General features: G+C 40.8%; 1 protein-coding gene across 5 annotated transcripts in view; it reads right to left on the minus strand.

Moving 5' to 3' along the window:
- The window catches only part of LPGAT1 (lysophosphatidylglycerol acyltransferase 1), an 88,892-nt gene that overhangs the window by 47,306 nt on the left and 20,183 nt on the right, over positions 1-21,403 (minus strand). For 2 of the 5 annotated variants that reach the window (XM_032466431.1, XM_032466432.1), the window contains exons 4-5: positions 9,384-9,572; positions 8,240-8,504 (exon numbers count right to left, since the gene is read on the minus strand). In XM_032466431.1, the coding sequence (XP_032322322.1) occupies positions 8,240-8,504; positions 9,384-9,503 (385 nt within the window). In that variant the 5' untranslated portion in view covers positions 9,504-9,572. Of the gene's footprint in view, positions 1-8,239; positions 8,505-9,383; positions 9,573-9,818; positions 9,955-12,146; positions 12,171-21,403 lie in introns of those variants that run through there. The other 3 variants (XM_032466429.1, XM_032466430.1, XM_032466433.1) reach the window with 3 other exon arrangements.

Consider the following 21,403-nt stretch of genomic DNA (forward strand, 5'->3'; position numbering starts at 1 on the left):
GTGAAATCCCACTAATTTTGAAATGATGGCAACTAATTTTTTAAAAAGTTGAAATAGTACAAAGGTCAAATAAAGTGTATCAGCTGATGAAAATGGCCACTAGTTTGCAAACTTTGAGAAGAAACTCTTATACCTAGCTTATAACAAATAAACTACAAATATATTATATTTAATATATATAATATACTTTTCTATAAGAAATATATATCATACCTATTTAATATATATAATATACTATAAATCTATTTATCAAAGTTTAGGGGGCATTAGTCATCTTTAAAGTTTTCAAGGTGGTCCACATACCAGACCCTAGAGAGTAGTATTAAAGTTATATTTCATGCATATTCATTACTCAAGTATCAAAGGTAACTCACTTCTTCCATTCATTTCAGTGACATTTTCTTATTGCCAAGGGGAAACAGAGTGGCTATCCTAACTATACTCTATACTGATAAGTATTTTAAGAATCAAAACAGTTTGGGAACCAAAAACCAAAAAACTTTGGGAGGGGAAAAAAAAAACTGGGGAGGCTAGTTCTGCTTTTGAACAGACCTTAAAGAAAATTAACTAGGTAGTAAAATTGATCTCCATTTAAAAATAATCAACTAGTAGTGCAGTAGAATGGTGACAGAGGTGCCTGAATTTTAATTATATAGTTGAATAAAAATCTTGCATTGCATTGCATTTTCTAGTATGAACACAGTAGAGTTATAGACATGAATCTTCCTGGAAAAAACACAGTAACAAAGAGAAAGAGGGGGAAAAAAAAACCCTCATAAAACTCTTTTCCAGCAAACCTAGGGGAAAAACAAAAATATAAAAATTCCAAAATACATGAGATCAGGCTGAGACCAAACAAAGCTAGTATCAGACAGAATCTATGTTGGGAGTGGAGAGTGGAGAGCAGAGACAGAGACAGAACGTGTGGCATGTGATGAGGGGGCCCAAGCGTGGCAGGTCTCAGAAAGAAACGGCAAAAATGCACATACTTAAGGAAGGGGGTTTATTTGGCATGATGTGACTGTGTCCCTCTAGTCACAGCTGCAAAGAAGGAGTGGGAAGTCCAGAACTGGTGGCCAAAAGCCTCCTAGACTCAGTCTGGTTTGGAGACAGAAAGGACTTGTGTCAACACAGAGAACACACCCAGGTGCCAATTGTAAAAAACAAAAAACAAAAAACTATTTCTGAGGCAGAAATCTGGAAATCTACCCTGGCCCCACCCACACCTTCTACAAATAACTGACTGAGGAAAATCCAGCTCACTAAATTACAGGGAATAAAAAGGTAACTGGCACAACACTGACTTGGAGATACTATAAGAAAAATGGTAGAAATGAGCAGCATAATGTACCGTCAAAGGATATGCAACAGAAGAACATTACAATGGAGAAGATAAAAACTGCAACTAAATATTCTTACATGAATTTAAGAAAATCAATGAAGTCACCACAACTAGGAAGAATATCGCAAAGCAAGTATAACAAGAAGTCAAGGAAGAAAAGTCCAGACAACAGGAACAGAGGGAGTACAAACTGGAAGAACTCAAGAAACAAATACAAGAATAAACAAAACTGTCATAGAGATGAAGAAGAAACTAAAAGGAGAACAAAGAAGAGAGACATGGCAGAAGACACAGTGAGAGACATTAAAGACAGAAACAAAACAAATGAAAAATTGTTTGAAAGGATTGAAGAGAAAATAATAGCTAAAAAAAGATATAAAAAGGGAGATTCAGCACACATATAATTAGGTTACCAAAAAAGAAAACCAAAACAATCAAACAAACAGATAAACTTATTTACAAAGTAGAAAAAGGATCAGACATAGAAAACAAACTTATGGTTACCAAAGTGGAAATGGGGGGAGGAGGGATAAATTAGGAGTTTGGGATTAGCAGATACAAACTACTATATACAAAACAGATAAACAACAAGATCCTGCTGTATGGCACAGGAAACTATATTCAATATCTTGTAATAACCTACAATGAAAAAACATATGAAAAAGAACAAATAATGTGTATAAGTGAATCACTAGGCTGTACACCAGAAATTAACACAATATTGTAAAACAACTATATTTCAATAAAAAATCAAACAAAATAAATATTTAAAGATATAATTAAAGAACTTTCCTGAGATAAAAACAGATTCAAATCAACGTATTAAAATGTTACACATGTGCCAGCACATCCTACACCAGCACATCCTAGTAAATTTACTAAATATTAAGAGACAAAGAGGGAATCCTTTGGGTAGATAGACAAAAAAAGATCAAATCATTAATAATGGGAAAACATTCAAGTTTTCACATATCTCCCTATCAAAATTTCACATATCTCCAGAGCAGCATTTAATGCTAGAAGATATTTGTACATCTGTAAGATACTCAAGGAAAGAAAGAGTGAGCCAAGGATTTTATTACCTGCTAAGCTGTCCTTCAAGTGTAAAGCAACAAAAAGAAGTTCTGAAAGTGTTGTAAGAATAATATTTCCATATTGTTCTCATGATTCTTTATGGAGAAACTACCAGAAGATGAACTTTAACCAACAAAAGAGTAACTGGGAAAAACTTCTGCAAAAGTGCTTGGGCAAGGATTACATATATTTAACTGAGGGATTAAAAGACTAAAACAGAAAGAGGTAAAGGTGATAAGGTAGATAGGTAGATAGATAGATAGATAGATAGATAGATAGATAGATAGATATAAACAGAAAACATAAAATACAATGACAGAGCCCAGACTAACCATGTTTGACAGATTAATAAATATAAAAGGATTCAACAAATATTGAAAGAGATTTTCAAACTGACTTATAAAGCAAAACCTATCTCCACACTGATGACTAGAGATACATCTAAATCAAACCGTAATTTAAACGGTTTGAAAACAGAAGGATGGACAGAGATATACAAGGCAAACATAAACAGAAAGTAGGAATTGTCTCACCCAGCTCTTTCTGACTCTGGAATCTGAGGTCTTACCCACTGCAAATAATGCTTCATGTGCTTCTGTAATACTGCATGTGGATATGTGTGCATGAATGAATACACTATATATATATAAAATATATAATAAATATAATAAATATAATAATAATATATAAATATAATAAATATATATAAATAAATATAAATAAAAATATATACATATTAAATATATATATTAAACTATCTAAAATAAAGTACTCAATTGTATACAATCTTTGAAATAAGACCAGATATCAAAATGCTGAGTTTAAAGAATTTAGTAAAAATGTTTATGTTTAATGGTATTCAAATTTTTTTCCATATAAAAATCAAAACACTGTACTGAAAACTCCTCGCCTGGATTTATGTCAAGATCAGCTGTCGACCTTACATTATGCAATAAATCCTCAATCCCATGACAATCTACTGTCAAGCACTCAAAGACTAAAACTTCAGTTGAGCTGTTCTGTGAATCTTAAGGAAGTGGGATTTTATGAAATTTATAGTATACTACAAATACTTCCTTTGAAGAAACAATTTTTTTAACCGCTTGCAGAAATCCACAGCTATGATACTGCTTTCAGGTGTTAAAGAGTTGTAGCTTCAGAAAGAGATTTCGTGCCTCAGAAACAAAAATGCTGGTAGTAAATAATTAAGAAACACTCAAGGAATATCATATAAAGGTCAACAAAGGCTCCTTTAAGTACAAAAGTAAGCTTGTGGCAGCATCGACTCAGTTAATGCACAAGAGGAAGTAACCGTGAAATGTCTGTATTTCGATTTCAACATCCGTAACAAAAGGGGGCATAATAATAGTACCAACCTGATAAGACCGTTGTGAGCATTAAATGACTGAAACACTTGGAACACTGCCTGGCTTATACTTCAATAAATGTTAGCTAATATTATCATCACAAAGATATAAATTTCGAACTGACACATTATTCAAACCTTTAAAATCTATTATAAATACTGATGATAGAATTACCCCAGAGAGAAATATTTCCCTAATTAAAAAAAAAAAAAAAAGAATGTAAAGCCGCTCCTTCCCTAAATTCCCCGTTCCCTCTCTGCTACCACCAACCACTGGGGCAACATCAGGAGCCCTTCCTCTCTCACCCACAGGACATCTCCTGGTACAGAGCACTGTACCAGGATGTGTTCCTTGTCAGTGCACTGTCTTCCCCACCAAGGCTGCTGTGATCTCCTTAAAGTCAGTGATTATACATTGTGCATCTCAACACCTCCAGGGCACCTGTTCCCACGCATAACAGAAGCTCAATAAAGGTGTGTAGAGATGTTAAAGTTAAAGCTAGATCAAGACAACTGACTCCCAGAGTTCTCCTCAATTTCAGTGCTCTTTCCACCAGAACAATGCCTTTCAAATGTTGACAGGGCTCATAGTGAAAAATGTATTCTGTAGCACCACCCAGTACAGATATACGCACTTCTGATCTTTTCTATTTAATTCTTTTCTATTTTGCTTTTTAAAAAATGTTCATCTTGACACACTAAACTGGTTTATGACTCAAAGGTGGAAAAATACTGTTCCAGAAGATATATTTTAAAAACTCTCTCTAGAATTTCAAGGTCAAAAATAATTCCTAATAATTTTTCTCACAATGAATATCCCAGCAAAAAAAAAAAATTAAAATGCTATCAAATAATCAAATAACCCACAATGACTAGCACAGAGCCATGACAGCTGTCACTTGGGAGTGGGAGTAAGCTAAATCTAATCTCCATCAGCTTGTCTAAAGCCACCCAGGTAAATACCCAACCTAAGGGAAATAGTAATTGTTATGCAAAAACATCTTGGTAGCAATTCCCCTGGCACCTTAGCTCTCTTACAGCCAGACTGTGGCCCAAAAAACTCTCAACATATGTGAGAAATCCTGGAGCTTCCACTTACAATGAATATTTTTTAATGATTTGTGTAGAAGACTTTAATTAAATGTGTTTGGATGGGGAACAACGAATTTATTAAAACAAGTGAATGAAAATCAAAATAAGCTATTTAAAATAAACACATCTAATTAAAAAAAATCTCTCACTGAGATTTGCCAGTCTTCACTTAAAATTGAGGGAGGGGAGTATATTTACTGATTTATCTCCAAAGTGAATAAAGCATGTAAAAGTAGATCATTAAATAAGGTATTATCTCCTTTGGTTTGCTCTTAAAATGTGACTGGTAGGGCAGTATACAACTTTTCCTCAAAGTGAGATGCTTGTACAGCACCTCCCACTAAACGAAATGTGAGATGAAGAAACCCCAGTGTCCTCAGAGCTCTTTCAAGAAATGTGTTCCCCTGAACAGACATAAAGCCAGAAACAGAAAGACCAGAAAATCCCTTTCCATCTTCCACGTCCACAGACAATGGTACTCCAGCCCTAAGAACGCACACTAAGTACAAGAACTGTTCAGTCAAGCCCCTGGGCTTACCAGCCTAACCATTTCTCGGCCAAGAAGCATGTCTGAACTTAAAGGACTTATTTTTGTGACATTTGCCTCAAATTAAAAGACATTTTATGAAACTTTAATACATCTTCATGTCTTCCCCCCAAAGAAATCTGTTTAGAACTATGTTGAGAAAAATATTCTTCTATAAAGATAAAATGCATTTTTCCTAAGAAAAAGGAGAAAGCCCTACCTATTTATCAGCTTGATCTAACAGAACTTTCTGTGATGATGGAAGATCTGCACCATCCAATACAGTAGCTGCCAACCACCTAGTACCGAGCACTTGAAATGTGGTTGGTGTGACTGAGAAACTGAATTTTGTTTTATTTCATTTTAATTAATTTACATTTAAATATCCATATATGGCTAAGCAGCTAGCATATGGGGCAGTGGAGATTAGATAATCAGCATAAGTCCGCAGTAGCTGAGTAACTGACTTACCTTAGACTGAATGCCACAATTTGAAATACTGATACTCAATTTTTAGCTTCCCAATTAATATTTAATTAATTAACATTTAAGGTTTCCTCAGAAGTGGTTTTTCAATACTTTAGTAATTTTTATTCTAAAACATGAACATATTAGATCTGCTAAGCAGAATTCCTTTGGCAATGTTCAATTTTCCATCTGTGAAACTTAAGCATAGGGAAAGGGGAAAGAAAAAACTTAAGCCCACCTGTCCTCTTGATTCAAAGGTAAGAAATGAAATACCTAATCTGTACAAAGCTTAATACAACCTCCTAGACCCTTTCCTGGGTACATCTGCTCATCAATTCCTATTTACGTTTGCTTCTTTAGAGCCAGCTGTGGCTTTCAACAAAAGTCATTCCTAAATCTGTTTGACCTTTTGACTGCGTTCTGCTATGATCAGATCCTCTAAAAGTATTCTACCCATGGGAAAACCATTTAAAATGTATATATTAAAATAGTCTATATTTAAATGAGACAAACTGATCAAATGATCAAAAAGCAGTCACTGGAAGGAGAGCAGATGCTTCAGAGACTAAAATACGCAGATCATGCCAAGACCACTTTCCAAGCAGGTGGCAAAAGAAACTGCATAGTTCTGTAGTCAGCAAGGAAGAGACACCCTAAGAAAATATGCTTAAAAACACATGGCAGCCTTGCTGTGGCCACAAGATAACTAACTTTAACTTCAATCAGCACTGCTACGCTCCTTACAATCTCAAGGTCAATGTCAAATTATTTTTCAGCTTCTCATCATGCTAACACTTGTACACAAATATTCCACACACACAAGCACAAATGTTTCAGTAATTTCATTATTTTTAAGGAGAATGAATCTCAAGATTGTATCTAAAAACACTATGAGCTCACCTGAAACAAGCAAACTCAAGAATTCTGTATGAAGAACAAAACCACTAGTACTGCATAGCGTATCTGGGGAAGCTCAAACTATACAGAGCAAAGTAATTCCAAAACACAGTGCAGTTCAAGTAAGAATTCAGCACCACAGACAAAAACTTGATTCTTACTTCATTTTTTCTCTCTACTGCTACCACCAGGTCCTAAAAAAGGACTGGAAGTTCACCTGCTGTATCTAAAGAGCATTAGGATCTCAACAAGACACATCAGAAAGAAGCAATGCATACACTACCCCAGGGGCTTCAGGTGTTGCAGAAAAATGAATGGCATCGCCAAAAGGAGAAAAGGACACATCTGGGGCAACTGAGAGCATTCTGATCTAGCAAGGGACTGTCAGACCCCATAGAAGCTGTGTGCTGTCAGTGCCCTGGTGTGCAAGGATAAAATCTGCAGGTGTAGCCTGGGCCGGAAAGAGGGAGACAGAATGTTAAATGGGGAACTGCTGTGCTTGCTGTTCAACGCCGAGTACCCTCCTCACTCTTCCAAGGTACAAACTACAGACTCTGCTGACCGCAGCATCTGCGGCACCATCTCTAAGGAGCTTATCAGTTATAAAATTCTATGATAAAGCCTCAGGGTCTACGACCAGCACCAGAAACCTCAGTGCTTTTTTATTATCCTAATTCTTGGAGGAAAAAAAAAGTCAAATAAATATAATAAACAGCACAGAATTTTCACAGCAGAGGCACAAGTTCTCAAAGTATGTAAGGCTTATAAACAGAAAATAAACACTACTTCTCATTCAGTTCTTTAAAAGTCCACTTCAGAATGGCATTACTCCTGCAGAAATAAAAATCTGCTTAAAGACACTCAGAAGATAGATTAACAAAGATAAAACTTAATTAATATTCTAATATAGAATTATGAACTAAAATATAGATCCGGGTAAAGAAAAGAAACATACGTAACAGAAAAGAATGCCATTTTTGGCTTGGCTTAAAATGTTAACACAGTACAATACATCATTAAATGAAAAAACTTATTCAATTATCTTAGCACAAATAGGGCTCAGTTCTTTTTCTTAAGGCCCAATCATTATGGGCTAAATATCTTACCTCTTTGTTCTTGAAGCCCTGAAGTCCTGAAGTCCTATAAAAGCCATACCTATTATTCTAGGAGAGCTTTCATGTACTGGTTTTAGTAGATGTCAATCATTAAAAATATTATTTAAGGAACTTATCAATATATAATTAGGAAATTATATATCTGAAAATATCATCCTTCCTAAATTAGGATTCTGGAAAAAAATCAATGGAATTGCTTTCTAGTTATTTTTTCAATGGTTAAAGCATCAAAGCTTCTTCCAATCAAAGTGTAATATAAATATATCATAGACATATACATTTTAAAAAATCATGGCTCCTGACTTAAGCATAACATTACAAAATTTTAATATGCATTTAAAAAGTGCTCTGTCTCTTACCTGTATATCCAGCATACCATCCCCAGGAAGCCACCATTCCTAAAAGCCATTTGTACATGATTCCTTCAATATACCAGAACCGCTTACTGTTCAGCATTCGAAGGGGCTGAAGCACAATTACATAGCAGATGTAAGATGGAATAGCAACCAGGTTGTTGGCGACCATGAAGGCAAACCTCATCAGGGCTTTCACCAAGATCCAGCCCAACCACGGAGCTTCTTCCAAAGTCACAGCCATTCTCAGGTTGGAGTTCATCCTGTCTTTCTGAGGCGAAAAGAAAATTCACTTACAAATGAAAACGGATTAAACGCATCTAAATAGTCACCAACAGAGAAATCACCTCCGGCACAAAAATAAGAAAAATCCAGGGTCTACGCTTTCCCCGCGTAGTACCTCAGCGATCTGTCTGGGAAATTCCAGAGGGGGACAGGGAGCGAGGGAGGAGGAGCCGCACAAGGTCAAGGGAGCTGTTCACGGAGGCACAGGCTATGTCACAATGTATTTGGCAAATGGTAACACTATTCCCACTAATTGGTGGCCGGCCCCGCACCGCGTCTGACTGCAGTCTTCTGTTGGACTTTAAGGAAGAAAAATAGACCCACTTGCTTCACACACCGTCAGGTATCTCCAAACCGACCACAGGAGTGAAAAGACGGAAACAAGGACCTCTCGATCAGATTTCCCAGATAACTGCGACCTCGGTACCCTCACCACCATCCTCCTGCACTGATTCGTTCCTTTAAAAGGTCTCTTCTTTTTGCATTATCAAGAAGAGTTATGCTAAAATTTTTTCGTTTGCGGCAATCGGGTCTTCTGTTCTTTTTTTTTTTTTTTTTTTTTTTAAAAAAGAGAAAGGGGCCAGGAAAGAGGGCAAAAGGGTGAGAGGAAGAAAGTGGGCGATAATAAGGCGAAAAGAAGGAAGGACAGGAGGGGGAGGGGAGCAATAGCAGAAGGAGGTGGAGGCAAAGGGGCCGGGGATGAGGAGCACGGTCCCCGGCCCGAGGGCAGAGAAGCCAGGGTTGATGAAAGAAGCCGGGAAGAAGAGGCGACGGCAGCACTCGCGGGGCGGGTGGAGTCCGCAGCGGTTTCCGCGGAGGTAGAAGGGTCGGGGCGGCGGTCTTGGCCCGCGCGCGCTGGGCTCACCTCAGCGGGCGCGGACGGCGGGCGGTGGAGCGCGGGGGCCGGCGGGGCCGGGGGTCGGCGGCCCGAGGCGCGGTGTTGCGCGGCGGCGGCGGGTGTCCCCGGCCGAGGGGTCGCGGTCATGGACGCGGCGGCGGCGGACGAGGCGCGGCTCGAGCGGGCGCGCGGGCGCCCTACTCCCCTCGCGGCTGCCTGCGGACAGAGGGACGGGGGGTACTCAAAGGCCGGACCTGTCACCGGGGCGGGTCCCGGGGAAGCGGGCGGATGCTCCGCGCCCCCGCCTCCTCCTGGGGCCTACCGCGCCCTCGTCCCTCATGCCGCCGCCGCCGCCTCCTCCCCGGGCCGCGCGACGACGACACCCCTACCCCGCCCCCCAGCACCTCCCCGGGCCCGGCCCGCAGCAGCCTCGGGGCCTGTGCCCGCCGAGCCGGGGGTTACCTCGGGCTGACCGGGCCCCTGCCGGGGCTGCAGGAGCCAGAGGAGCCGGAAGAACGCATGGCCGGCGGCGGGCCCGGCGGAAGGAGGCGGCGGCGGGGCCCGGCCCCGCTCCGGCTGCGGCGCTGCCCGCGCCCTGTCCCCCGCGGCGCCGAGACTCCGTCCCCAGGGCCTGGCCGCGTTCGCCGGGGCTGGCGGGGAGGGGCGGCGGGGAGGAAGCGGCGGGAGTCGGGACTGCGGCAAAGGCGCCCCCAGAGCGCCCTCTAATGAAGGCGCGGCCGCCGCCTGCTCGCTCGCCCCGCCGCCGCCGCCGCCGGTGCCCGGGATCCCGCTTGAACGCGGGTCAAGGCCCTTGGGGCTGCCTGGCCCCTAGGCCGGGACCTAGCTGAGCCCGGGACCGCTCAGAAAGATCAAGGAATGAGCACCAATCCTTACATCACACGAGGAGTTGTTTGGTCCAAACTGAGAGCCCCCTTTCAACCAAAACAGCCGTTTTTCATTGTTAGGGCTCTCTCTTCTGACCAACCGATCACTGCCCAAACTGGGAAGCTGACTCCTTGAAGACTGAATGTCCTCTTTTCTTTCCTAATGAAACCCAGTTGCTCACATGGCTTTTCCTCTGAACCTCTCCAGAGTATTCAGGTCTAGAGTTTAAAATCAATTCATGTCAAGTGCCAAAATTCTTGCTCCTGGAAAGGACCTAGAACATTAATGACAATTCCAATTCTCCATCCATCTTCCCCCCGACCCCTCCCCCCGCAAAAAAAGGAATTCAGTGAGAATGAGTGGTTTACACCGAAATACTGAAATTTAGTTAGTCAAGGAGGGAAAAGCAGGTAGGTAGTGACTGTCATTAAGTGTTCAAAAAATTGTGGTCATAGGTACCCCTGTACTGGTCACTTCTGGGATACTGTAGTTGCATCCTGTTTCACAGGTTGGACCACCAGAAGGAAAATAGAGAAATAGTCCTATGACCTGTGTGCCTGAACATTCTCATATGGCCTACCTAAATTTCACTTTAAAAAAACAAACATAAAATCTTGTTATAGCCCTTAATCACATTTGTAAAATGGGGGAGGGCGTTTTTACATGCTCCAAGTGAAATGCCATATTTAAATCAGAAAGCCACCTATTCTGCCTATAAAACGTTTATCACTGTTTGCTTTGGACTCTCAGCCAACTCCCTCTCTTTCCCTCTCTCTCTCCACTCACCTCCCTCAGTCCTTAACTTCAGCTCCTCTTTGGTTTCTACGTGAAGGAAAGAAAATTCACCTTGTGATGTATGAAAGAATATTTTCTATTCCTATTCCCTTGGGTGATGAGGAAATAGGAAAGCATAGACCCTGTTTGAAATAATTTATTAAATTCCTTTCCATTTATCATTAATTTGTTTTATTTATATATGTTGTTTATCTATTTCACTAATATTATGTTTTAACTGCGCAGGGTATAAAAAGGCAAAAGCCCTGTCAGATCTTTCTGTGTAAGTTCAACTGTTGTATGGCAAGAGAAAAGTGAAGTATGACCCTTCAGTTCCTTGTATTTCCTCTGAGAATTTAGGTGCCAAGGTAATAGCATCTTTAAATAAATCTCATGAGAGAAATAATATATGTACTGTAGATTGCTTAAAATATGTCCTTATATTCTTAAGTGAGTAAGACAAGTGAGGCACATATTTCTCCCAAGAATGAAGAGTAAACTGCTCTAAGGATTCCAATAAGTCCATCCCATTCGGCATTCCCCACATGCTGGCAAACACTGGCTGACGCTTGGAGAGAGAGAACCTATAATGCAATCTGTACCTGCTTCCTAGATCACAGAGCATCTGCCAGAGCGCCAGATACACCAGTACTTGCTGAGATGTAATTAGTACCAATCAGTCACGCCCAGAAAAGGGCCAGAGGTTGGGCAGGACCTTACATAGCAGGTGTCAAACTTTAGTGTGCAGAAACATTACCTGGGGTGTCTATCAAAAAGAGAGATTCTTGGACCTCATTCCAGAAGATTTTAATACTCTAGGTCCAAAGGGGCTTGGGAACCTGCTTTTCAAAAAAATATGAGTGTTTCTGATGTAGGTAGAGTATACAAACCTTGCTTTATGAAACTGACCTAGAAGTATTCTGAAATATTCATATCCTTTTCTTGACCCTTCATGACTTTAAATCATTTAATCACATCTGTTCACATCTGTATTAGTTTGCTAGGGCTGCCATAGCAAAATATTGCAGGCTGGGTGGCTTAAACAACAAATATTTATTTTCTCACAGTTCTGGAGGCTGGAAGTTCAAGATCAGGGTATGGGCAGGGTTCATTTCTTCGAAGGCCTCTCACCTTGAATTGCGGATGGCCATCTTCTCCCTGTGTCTTCACATAGACATCTTTCTTTTCATGCATGTTCTGGTGTCTGTCTCTTTGTGCCCCAGTCTCTTCCTATAAGGACACCAGTCCTTATACCAGTCACATTGGATTAGCACCCACTCTAATGACCCCAGTTAACTTAATTACTTCTCTAAAGGTCCTATCTCCAATACAGTCACATTCTGAGGTACTGAGGGTTATGCTTCAATATATGAATTCTAGGGGGACACAAGTCAGCCATAACACCATCCTTCTGTTGTTTAAACTGTGCAATCCTGCCATCTCAGTAGCTCTCTATGGGAGGGATATGGGGGCCCTAATCTTGATTATTTCAGCTGGTCTCCTCTTCACTGGCTCCGTTTCATTAGACTTATCTCGAATCTGAGCACACAGAACAGGACACTGTGTTCCAGGGGCAGGTATGCCCTGTTTTTTGGCCAAGGGTGAATGAGGAGCTTATCTGTTTTACTTTCTTGACCACAGCAGCACGTTCAGTTTCCAGACACTTCAGTGCCTCCAATAGCTGGCTTCTTCAGGGAACCATTTCAGATGGCATATTTATTTCGTGTACTTCAGAGTTCACTTAGATATGTATTTTGTATTCTTTTACCTTACATATAATACCTCTCTCTTGCCTATACTTTTTTTTTGCCCTGCCACCTTTCACTTACTAAGGTAGCCTCCTGAGAGTTTTCTGTAGCTTATTTGCACAATACGACAGGCAGGTAGATGTATAAATGTGCTGAATGGCTGTGACAAGGAGGTTGGGATGGCCAGTTCTTCAGAGTAGAAGATCTGTAGAAAGCAAGGCCCTTCTTCAATGACTAACTTCGAGCCCCCTGTCCTGCTACCTTAGAGCCACCTTTATCAAAATACAAACATTAAGTCAAGAATTTTACAGCCTTCCTATAGTACACCCCAACAGGGGAAGGAAGAAAACAAAGAGACCCCACCCTTTAGCCACATGAGTGATATTTTCAGTTTCAAGAGCCCACATTTAAACCACAAGAGGATGGTCCTTTGAAAAAGAGACATGACTTCTCACATTTCCAGGAGTCTCCAGACATTTTAAAACAATCTAACCACAATACCCGAGAAGGTTTAATTCCACCATCTGGTCCACGTACACGCAGCAGATTAGTTTATAACCAGGGAGGGGCTCCCTTGGGCAGAAGAATCCTCCAGGGCCCTCTATTTTGCCTAGTGGCAATTATGAAAACGTTTCACCTACCTGTGCCAGTTTCTGCACTAAAGCTCCAATGAAGTATTTCCTCTCTAGGGGAACCCTACTAGCAGTTTTGTAAATGTGCAATGACTTGGCACAGGCCCCCCACGTCACTACAAACATTTGCGTCCTAGAAATGAGCACTCCAAGAGAGTCATGCATTCTGACTGTTGTCAGCTTGAACTTCAAACAGGAAATACATGTCTCTCTAAATATATTACATATCAGTATATATGAAATATATATAACACATATATTTTCTTCTATATTAGTATCCATAATCATTTTACATAAAATATATTAGGGCTTATAACCTTAAAAATTTTTTAGACAGGGTGGGTTAAATCATCAAGACTTGACTGCAGCTTTATTTAAGCCTTTGCAGCAACTCTTTTTATTAACATGGTTGGTCCTAAGCAATATTGTGAAGTAAACAATTCTCTCTTCTCTATGTCCTTCTCCTCTTCCAGTAATTTCCTTTTTTCCCTCTTGATACTAAAATGTTCCCTAGTTTCCAAGGGGCACTGAAGACCCCATCTAAGACTCCCCCACCCCCAACAGACAACACTCTAAGCTAGAACCTTCGGTCTCACCTGTCCAACATTACATTTCCTCAGTTCAGTCCTGTCTTCCCTGCCTAGTGTGATAAACTAATCCATGCTGAGGTGCTAGTGGCTAAAGCCCATGTTCCCTCTTCCTAAAGTGTTAACATTTTATAAAGGACTTCCTTAAACCTTAATTCTATCAGTAGATTCTCAGGTGCTTTAGTGGAGAAGTATTCGTATGAGATATTTTGGAAAGGCTATTTCAGCAAGTTCCTTCACTGACAGAACCTACAGAGTTGTGTTGTACCCCGATGAATAAGACAAATTCAAATTTAAATAGTCTTTTCCCAACATAAGAACTAAAATAATGACATGGTACTGGGGATTACATTAAAATAAAAATAATAGCTGACATTTATAGGTCACTTTCAACATTGCAGCCCCTGTTCTCAGTGCTTTCTTCCCATACATCAATTCATTCATTTTTCAAAAAAATCTATTTTATATATAATAGTGTGTATATGTTAATCCCAAACTCCTAATTTATCCCTCCCTCTCCTTTTCCCCTTTGGTAACCATTAGTTTGTTTTCTGTGAATCTATTTCTGTTTTATAAATAAGTTCATTTGTTTCATTTTTTAAGATTCCACATATAAGTGATATCATATGGTATTTTTCTTTCTCTTTCTGGCTTACTTCACTTAGAATGACGATCTATAGGTCCATCCATGTTACTGCAAAAGCATTATTTTATTCTTTTTTATGGCTGAGTAGTATTCCATTGTATATATATGCCACGTCTTCTTTATCCAGTCATCTGTTGGTGACCACTTAGGTTGCTTCCATATTTTCTTGGCAATTGTAAATACTGCTGCTATGAACACTGGGGTGCACATTTCTTTTTGAATTAGAGTTTTTGTCTTTTCTGAGTATATGCCCAGGAGTGGAATTGCTGGATCATATGGTAGCTCTATTATTAGTTTTTAAAGGGACCTCCATACTGTTCTGCATAGTGGCTGCACCAATTTATATTCCCATCAACAGTGTAGAAGGGTTCCCTTTTCTCCACACCCTCTCCAACATTTATTATTTGAAGACTTTTTGATGATGGCCAATCTGGCTGGTGTGAGGTGATACCTCATTGTAGTTTTGATTTGCATATCTCTAATAATTAGTGCTCAGTGCTTTCTTTCTATGCATCAACTCATTGATTCTTCACAAAGACATTATAAGGACCATATTGTCATACACATTTTATAGGTCGGGAGATTAAGTGATCTCAGCTAGCAAGTGGCAGGCCTGTGACTCGATTTGCAGTGTTGAGGCTCCAGAGTGCATTCTGACCACACACTACAGTGTGTGGAGAGACAGGTAGAAAAGCTATTCCCTAGAGAGAGAGAGGGCACAAGGGGTTGCCACTCTTCTCTAGTCTCACCTCCTATCACTCCCTTCTCACCTTTTCCCTGTCCCTCATGGTGGCTACCCGAAAGTACTCACCATCTTGAAAAGATGCACTGTTGCAACTTCACCAATTACAAGCTCATTTTTTTTGTTTGTTTATGCTTTCCTTTTCTGTGTCTTTTTGATGCTATTCATCCCTCAGGATCCAGTTGAGATATCAAAGGATCCATGCCCCTACCCCCAGCCCCAGAATTCATTCTTTTGTGCACCTGCTTATGTCCCAGTGCTTCCTACTTTGCAACAAGCTTGGGTGTTTTATATTTCAGGTTCTCTGCTGAGATTAGAGGTTCCGTATCACCTGTCTTTCCCATTATTTTTTCCCCCAGTGTCTAGCTTAGTGCCTTATATGTGGTAGGAAACATTGTTGAATTCAATGTTTATTTAATTTATCCAGACTGAGTATTTTCTTTTCATTTTTTTAAGTTGACAGTAGGATGCCTTGAACAGTGACATCATCAAACCACAGTTAGAAGAAAGAATGGTGCTAACACTTCATCTTAAAGTTTATTTCAGTCTTTTAAAAATAATTGTTTCCATGGCTAGAAGTACCTCACCTGAATCACTACCTGTACCAAATAATTTTACTCCTTTTACTATCAAAATATCTTCCTTCCTCCATTCTCAAGCTATCACCTACTCCCTATCCGTCGTAGAAAATGTGGCTGTAGTGTTTTTCTTAAAGTACCATTTTTAACATTTCATTTTCCTGCTCAAGATTTGACATTGTGTTTCCATGTCCTAGCAAATTGTGTGAATGTCTCTATCTGGTTTCTTCTGGACCTCAATACCCGATTCCTCCCTCGTTAGCCCAGAGTCCAGTAACTGATGGGCCGGGCGCGCTGCTGCATCTCAGTAAGGTTCCAGTGGCAGAACCTGGCACTCTAGGGCAGCAGAATGGTGGCCTCCATCTACCCCAAATTATTATCACCATTTTCAGTGGGTGCCATGAAGTTAAAGACTGGGAAACACTGTCAAATTCTACATCAATTCTCATTTACTTCCCAGCCAGCCTCCTCTACTTTATTTTTTACTTGAAAGGAGAATTTTATTATGTTTATTCAATCATGTAACCAGCCAGCACAGAGTATCTACTTACCTAACCATCGCATGCATCAGGTTTTAAACGAGCACTTTCCATAGCTTAGCTTTGGCTCTTCCCCTACCTGGAACTCCATCCCACTTTTTCTCTGACCATCTTTTAAAAACCCTAGGAAGCCTGTCTTCTCGGCCAGGACTCCAGAGTCCTTTCTCCGAAGAACTACTGCATTGATAGGGAACACCACATGGTTCTGACCTCATTCTTCCCTTTCACACGTTCCTTCTGCACATTTATTGCAGTGAGTAGCCATGATTAGCTGCACGATTATGAGCCTGCAGTACGAGGAGATCTCAGCATATAAACCGTACAGATTTGACAAGTTCCAAGTATGCAGTTTCATGGTACTCAGACTGCAAACAAAACCACTAGAGTACCTTTGTTCTGGTGTTGGGGTGGTGAAATTTGTGATGTTTGATAAGAAAGAGGAATTCCCCTGTAGAAAAGGAACACAGGATAATTCCACTTATGAGCAAAGGAAATGAGGTGTGGAAAAGTTCCGTGGCTTGTTCATCATAGAATGTACCAGAAACAGAGCTGATGTGGTCTTAGGGTGACCAACTACTGGCTTACCTAGGACTTCCATCATTTTGGCACTCAAAGTCCCACAGCCAGGAAACTACTCAGTCTAGCAAATGATTGGTGACCCTCTATGGCCTCCTGGGCCCCCACGCAATCCCTTAGCTAGGTTACAGAGGCCTAGCTTTCCCACCCCCACCAGTCCACCTTTCCTCTGCTACCCCTGCTTTCTGGCCATCTGATATATCAGAGGTTAGCAAGCCATTCAGGGCTGATTACGTATATAGTGTTTCCTCTAAAGCATATTACTTGTCCTCACCTGGGTTAGATTTCCCTCTCTTATCCAAGCTTTCTGCAGTGCAGCTTGGCTCTTTCCAAGGTTCTCACCAACTTAAATCATAAGGGGTTTGAGCAGAAATTTTCATCCTGCTCCTTTTTAAACTATGTATGTAAGGTTGATTTGTTATCTCAGGGCCTGAGCCTGTTGGCTGACTCTGTTGTAATGAAAATCATGCCACCTTGCATTTCCCCAGTGCCTTGCAATCAACAAAACTCTTACACACACACACACACACACACACACACACACACACACACACACACACACACACACACACCCCTTGCTGGATATTGACAATAACCACCTAAGGTAGGCAGGTACTTATTGGTTGAAAGAAGTAAGAAGAAGAGGAAGGAAAGAATTTCTTTACAAGTGGTTTTTCTCTTGAAAGGTCTTCAAGAAACAGTTTACAAAACATCCTTTCAAATCCTTTGTTTCTCTTAAACTTTGTCTTCAAAGCATAAAATGAAGTGGAGATCTTTGGGATCAGCTGCTGGCAACCACACAACCTGGAGGAACCCCAGAGTAGGGCTGGGGGCATCCCAGCTCCTCCCTCTCAGCATTGCCACCAGCAGGCCCTGGAGGGAGGCTCCCACCCCCTATCACCCCAAAGGCTGACAGGCCCTGCTCCCTGCCTCCTCTCACCCAGAATATGATTTCCATGGGGAAATGCAAACTTCCATTCTCTCGAAATATAACCTGATTGTAAATTGGAAACTGTCAACAAAGAATCCCTCATCCCTCGGTTTCCTATTGTGTAGTCTTCTAGGGACAAGCTCCTGTTTTAAGTACCAGGAATTAAACAAAGCTATGGGCAAAAGAGTGAGGCTAAAATGGTGTCTCTTAAAGTATGGGATTTTTAAAGTCTGGAGCCATGCAAGTTATATTAGTTATATAGTTTAAGTTCTTATATGAGGTTCTGGTAAAGTTTCAGTAATTCCATGTCATGTTGAATTGAATGACATTCTTCCAAGAAGGTACCTACTCTATTTCAGTGTTTTTAAATGTGCCTAGTCATAAGAATCATCTGCAGTTCTTTTTAACTTGAGACTTTGGTGTAGATGATCATTTCCTGGAGAGCTTGTTAAAATGTGGATTCCTGGGCCCCAGCCCGGAGATTCTGACTCATTGGGTCTGATGTGGGGCCTCGGTATCACCAGCATTAAAAAGCATCTTCAAGTAATCTGAGTCAGGTGCTCTGAAGATCTCCAGAGCCTTGCTGTTTACTGTGCGGTAGGCCAACTTCGGTGTCACCTGGGATGGATTAGAAATGCATAATCTCAGGCTCCACTCCAGATCTTCTGAATCAGGATCTGCATTTTAATAAGATTCCCCAGGTGGTTTGTGTGTACATAAGGTTTGATAAACAGTGCACTACAATACAACAAACAACATCACGTTAACTCAAAACTTGAAACCATATCCATATGTGTAACTGAATCACTATGCTCTGCACTAGAAACTAACACAATATTGTAAATCAACTCTACTTCAGTAAAAAAACGAAAAACTTGAAACCAAGTGAGAGCTATCAATGGATAACCCAGAGCAAGCCTTCTTCCATGGGGACTTCTAAAGTGTACTCAACAAATATTCATTAGATGGATATATTTTCATGGAAGAGGGATAATGGAAGTCCCATTGTGGCCCATTGTGGAAACTAACTTGCATTGACAAAATCCTGAATAAACCAGAGGTCTAGATTAGTGTTAGTGTATATAAACAAGACTATTTTACATATTAATCAGCAAATATTTATTTATTAAATGTTTCCTATGTGCCAGAATTTTGCTTCTGCCATTTTATTTGGGAGAAAGAAAGATAATATAGAAAAGACTTACAGAAGATGTTGAAATGCCTCTATGCTATGTGGGCATTTGATGTTTGCAGTTGGAGCTCAAATAAGGGGGAAGTATATTGACTGGAGAAATTCATGGAACCTCCATGGAGGGAGGAGGTGAGCAGGTGGGTAAAGCGTGGAAGGTGAGGCCTTCCCAAGGAGAGACAGCAAGGAGAGTAAAACTTAAAATGAGCTTGATCTGTCTGGGAGACGGAGAAGTGAATGGCCTTGTTGTAGCAAAGGTTTAAGGAGAGTGAAGGATGAAAAACAAGAAGCTTATTGGAGATAGTTTGAGAGTCAGAAGTAGAATGTGCTATAGTGTGTGTTTGGACAATGCTGATTATTTCCCCAATCCATTCTTTCTTTCTTCTTTATAGGAGGATCTTTTTTAAAATTGCAGTATAGTTAAGAGGATTTTTTTTTTCTTAAGTTGGGCCCATAGCCAACCAAAATTACAGACTACATTTCCTAGCCTCCTTTGCGGGGTAGGGTGATCATATGACTGTATTTTGTCCAGTGAAATATAAACAGAAGTGTCAGCTGTGACTTCTCTAAAGTACCTTTACAGGATGTGGGCACAACCTTTTTTTTTTTCTTCACATCTTCCACATTCTTATTAACTAAATAGGGATGAGATAAATTGGAGCTCAAGTAGCTATTTTGGACCAGCAGGTGGAAGTCACAAGCTGGGGTGAGCAAACTGCCACACAGGAGGAGTCTAGGTCCCTGATGATCAGGCCATCCTAACCCCAGACTGCTTTCCTCTGGTCTCTTCAACATGAGAAAAGTGTAAGTTTATATCTTCCTTAAGTCACTAATACTGTACTTTGACTTTTCTGTCATACATAGCCAAACCTAATTCTAATTAATAAAACACGTAGTTGAAAGCCACAGTTGCAGGCATTTACGCATCAAGCACCATCCTGGTTGCAGGTCACCAGCCCTAGACCCAGAGAGATTAGTTACCTAATCTCTCTAAGCCTTTGTCTTCTCACATGTAAAACAGGGAGAACATTCCTCAAGAGTGGTTGTGAGGAGCAAACTGGATTAACTATATAAAGTATCTAGCACAGTACAGGTGTACAGCACACTCTTAATAAATGTGTTCTTTCTAATTATATAAAGGGGCACATCAACAGACCAATGGGACAGTGATGGCTGTGGGAATTCAGAGGGTATTTGTTTGGCAGTACTGGACTTCACGGTTTGGAAGGTGAATAGGCTAGAAGAAGGCAAATGCTGCAAAAATCTCAACTCTAGCCCACGGCATTAGCAGTGGAACTGAAGCAAATATTTACTGAGCCCGTTTTCCATCCCAGGCACATTCTAGGAGTTAAAGCCACGGTGATAAACAAAAACACACATGGTTCTTACACTCACAGAGTTTACAGCCTGGTATGGGAGTCAGATATTATAAACTACTAATGAGAAATGGCATGACCATGGTAAATGCTATGAAGGGAAGAAACAGAATGTTCTCAGAGCTTACATTAGAGGCACTTAACATAGTGAGGTAGGATTAAGCTGAGATACAAAGGTTGGACCTGAGTTGACTAAGTGAAAGGAGGCAGAAAGTACATCCCCTGCAGAGAAATGAAAGGCAAAGGCCCTGAGGTGGAAAGGAGCATGATAAGTTCTCATAAATAAGATAAAGCCAGCGTACCTGGAGTGGTCAGCCCACTGGGGATCCTAGTATGAGATAAGTTGGAGATGAAGGCAAGAGACAGGTTCTATAGGGCCTCATAGACCATCATAAAAGGCTCTATTCCAAGGCTGATTGGAAGCCGCTGGCAGGTTTTCAGCAGAATTCTAGGGTGGCCAACCATCCCAGTTTGCCTGGGACTGAGGGATGGGAGACTTTCAGTGCTAAAACTGGGAAAGTTCCGGGCAAGCCAAGGGGTTGATCACCCTAGTGACCTAATTTTTCCTAAAGATCACAATCTGGCTGCAGTGTGGAAAACTAAGTGTAGGAGGACAGGAATGGAATGAATAACACCGGTTAGCTTGTTGGAGAACCCAGGCAAGAGAAGACAGTAGCTTGGGCCAGGGTGGTGGCAGTGAAGTTGAGGGGAAGAGGATGGATTTGAGAGAAATTTAGGAGGTAACATTGGCAAGACATGGTGAGAGGTTGGAAATGCTATTTTCCAAGACCAAGTGGATTAACTCAAGTGTAAAAGTGAAATCTGAACTTCAAATCCCACATAG

The sequence above is a fragment of the Camelus ferus genome, chromosome 23, assembly GCF_009834535.1.
Source record: "Camelus ferus isolate YT-003-E chromosome 23, BCGSAC_Cfer_1.0, whole genome shotgun sequence".
Taxonomy (NCBI): Eukaryota; Metazoa; Chordata; class Mammalia; order Artiodactyla; family Camelidae; genus Camelus; species Camelus ferus.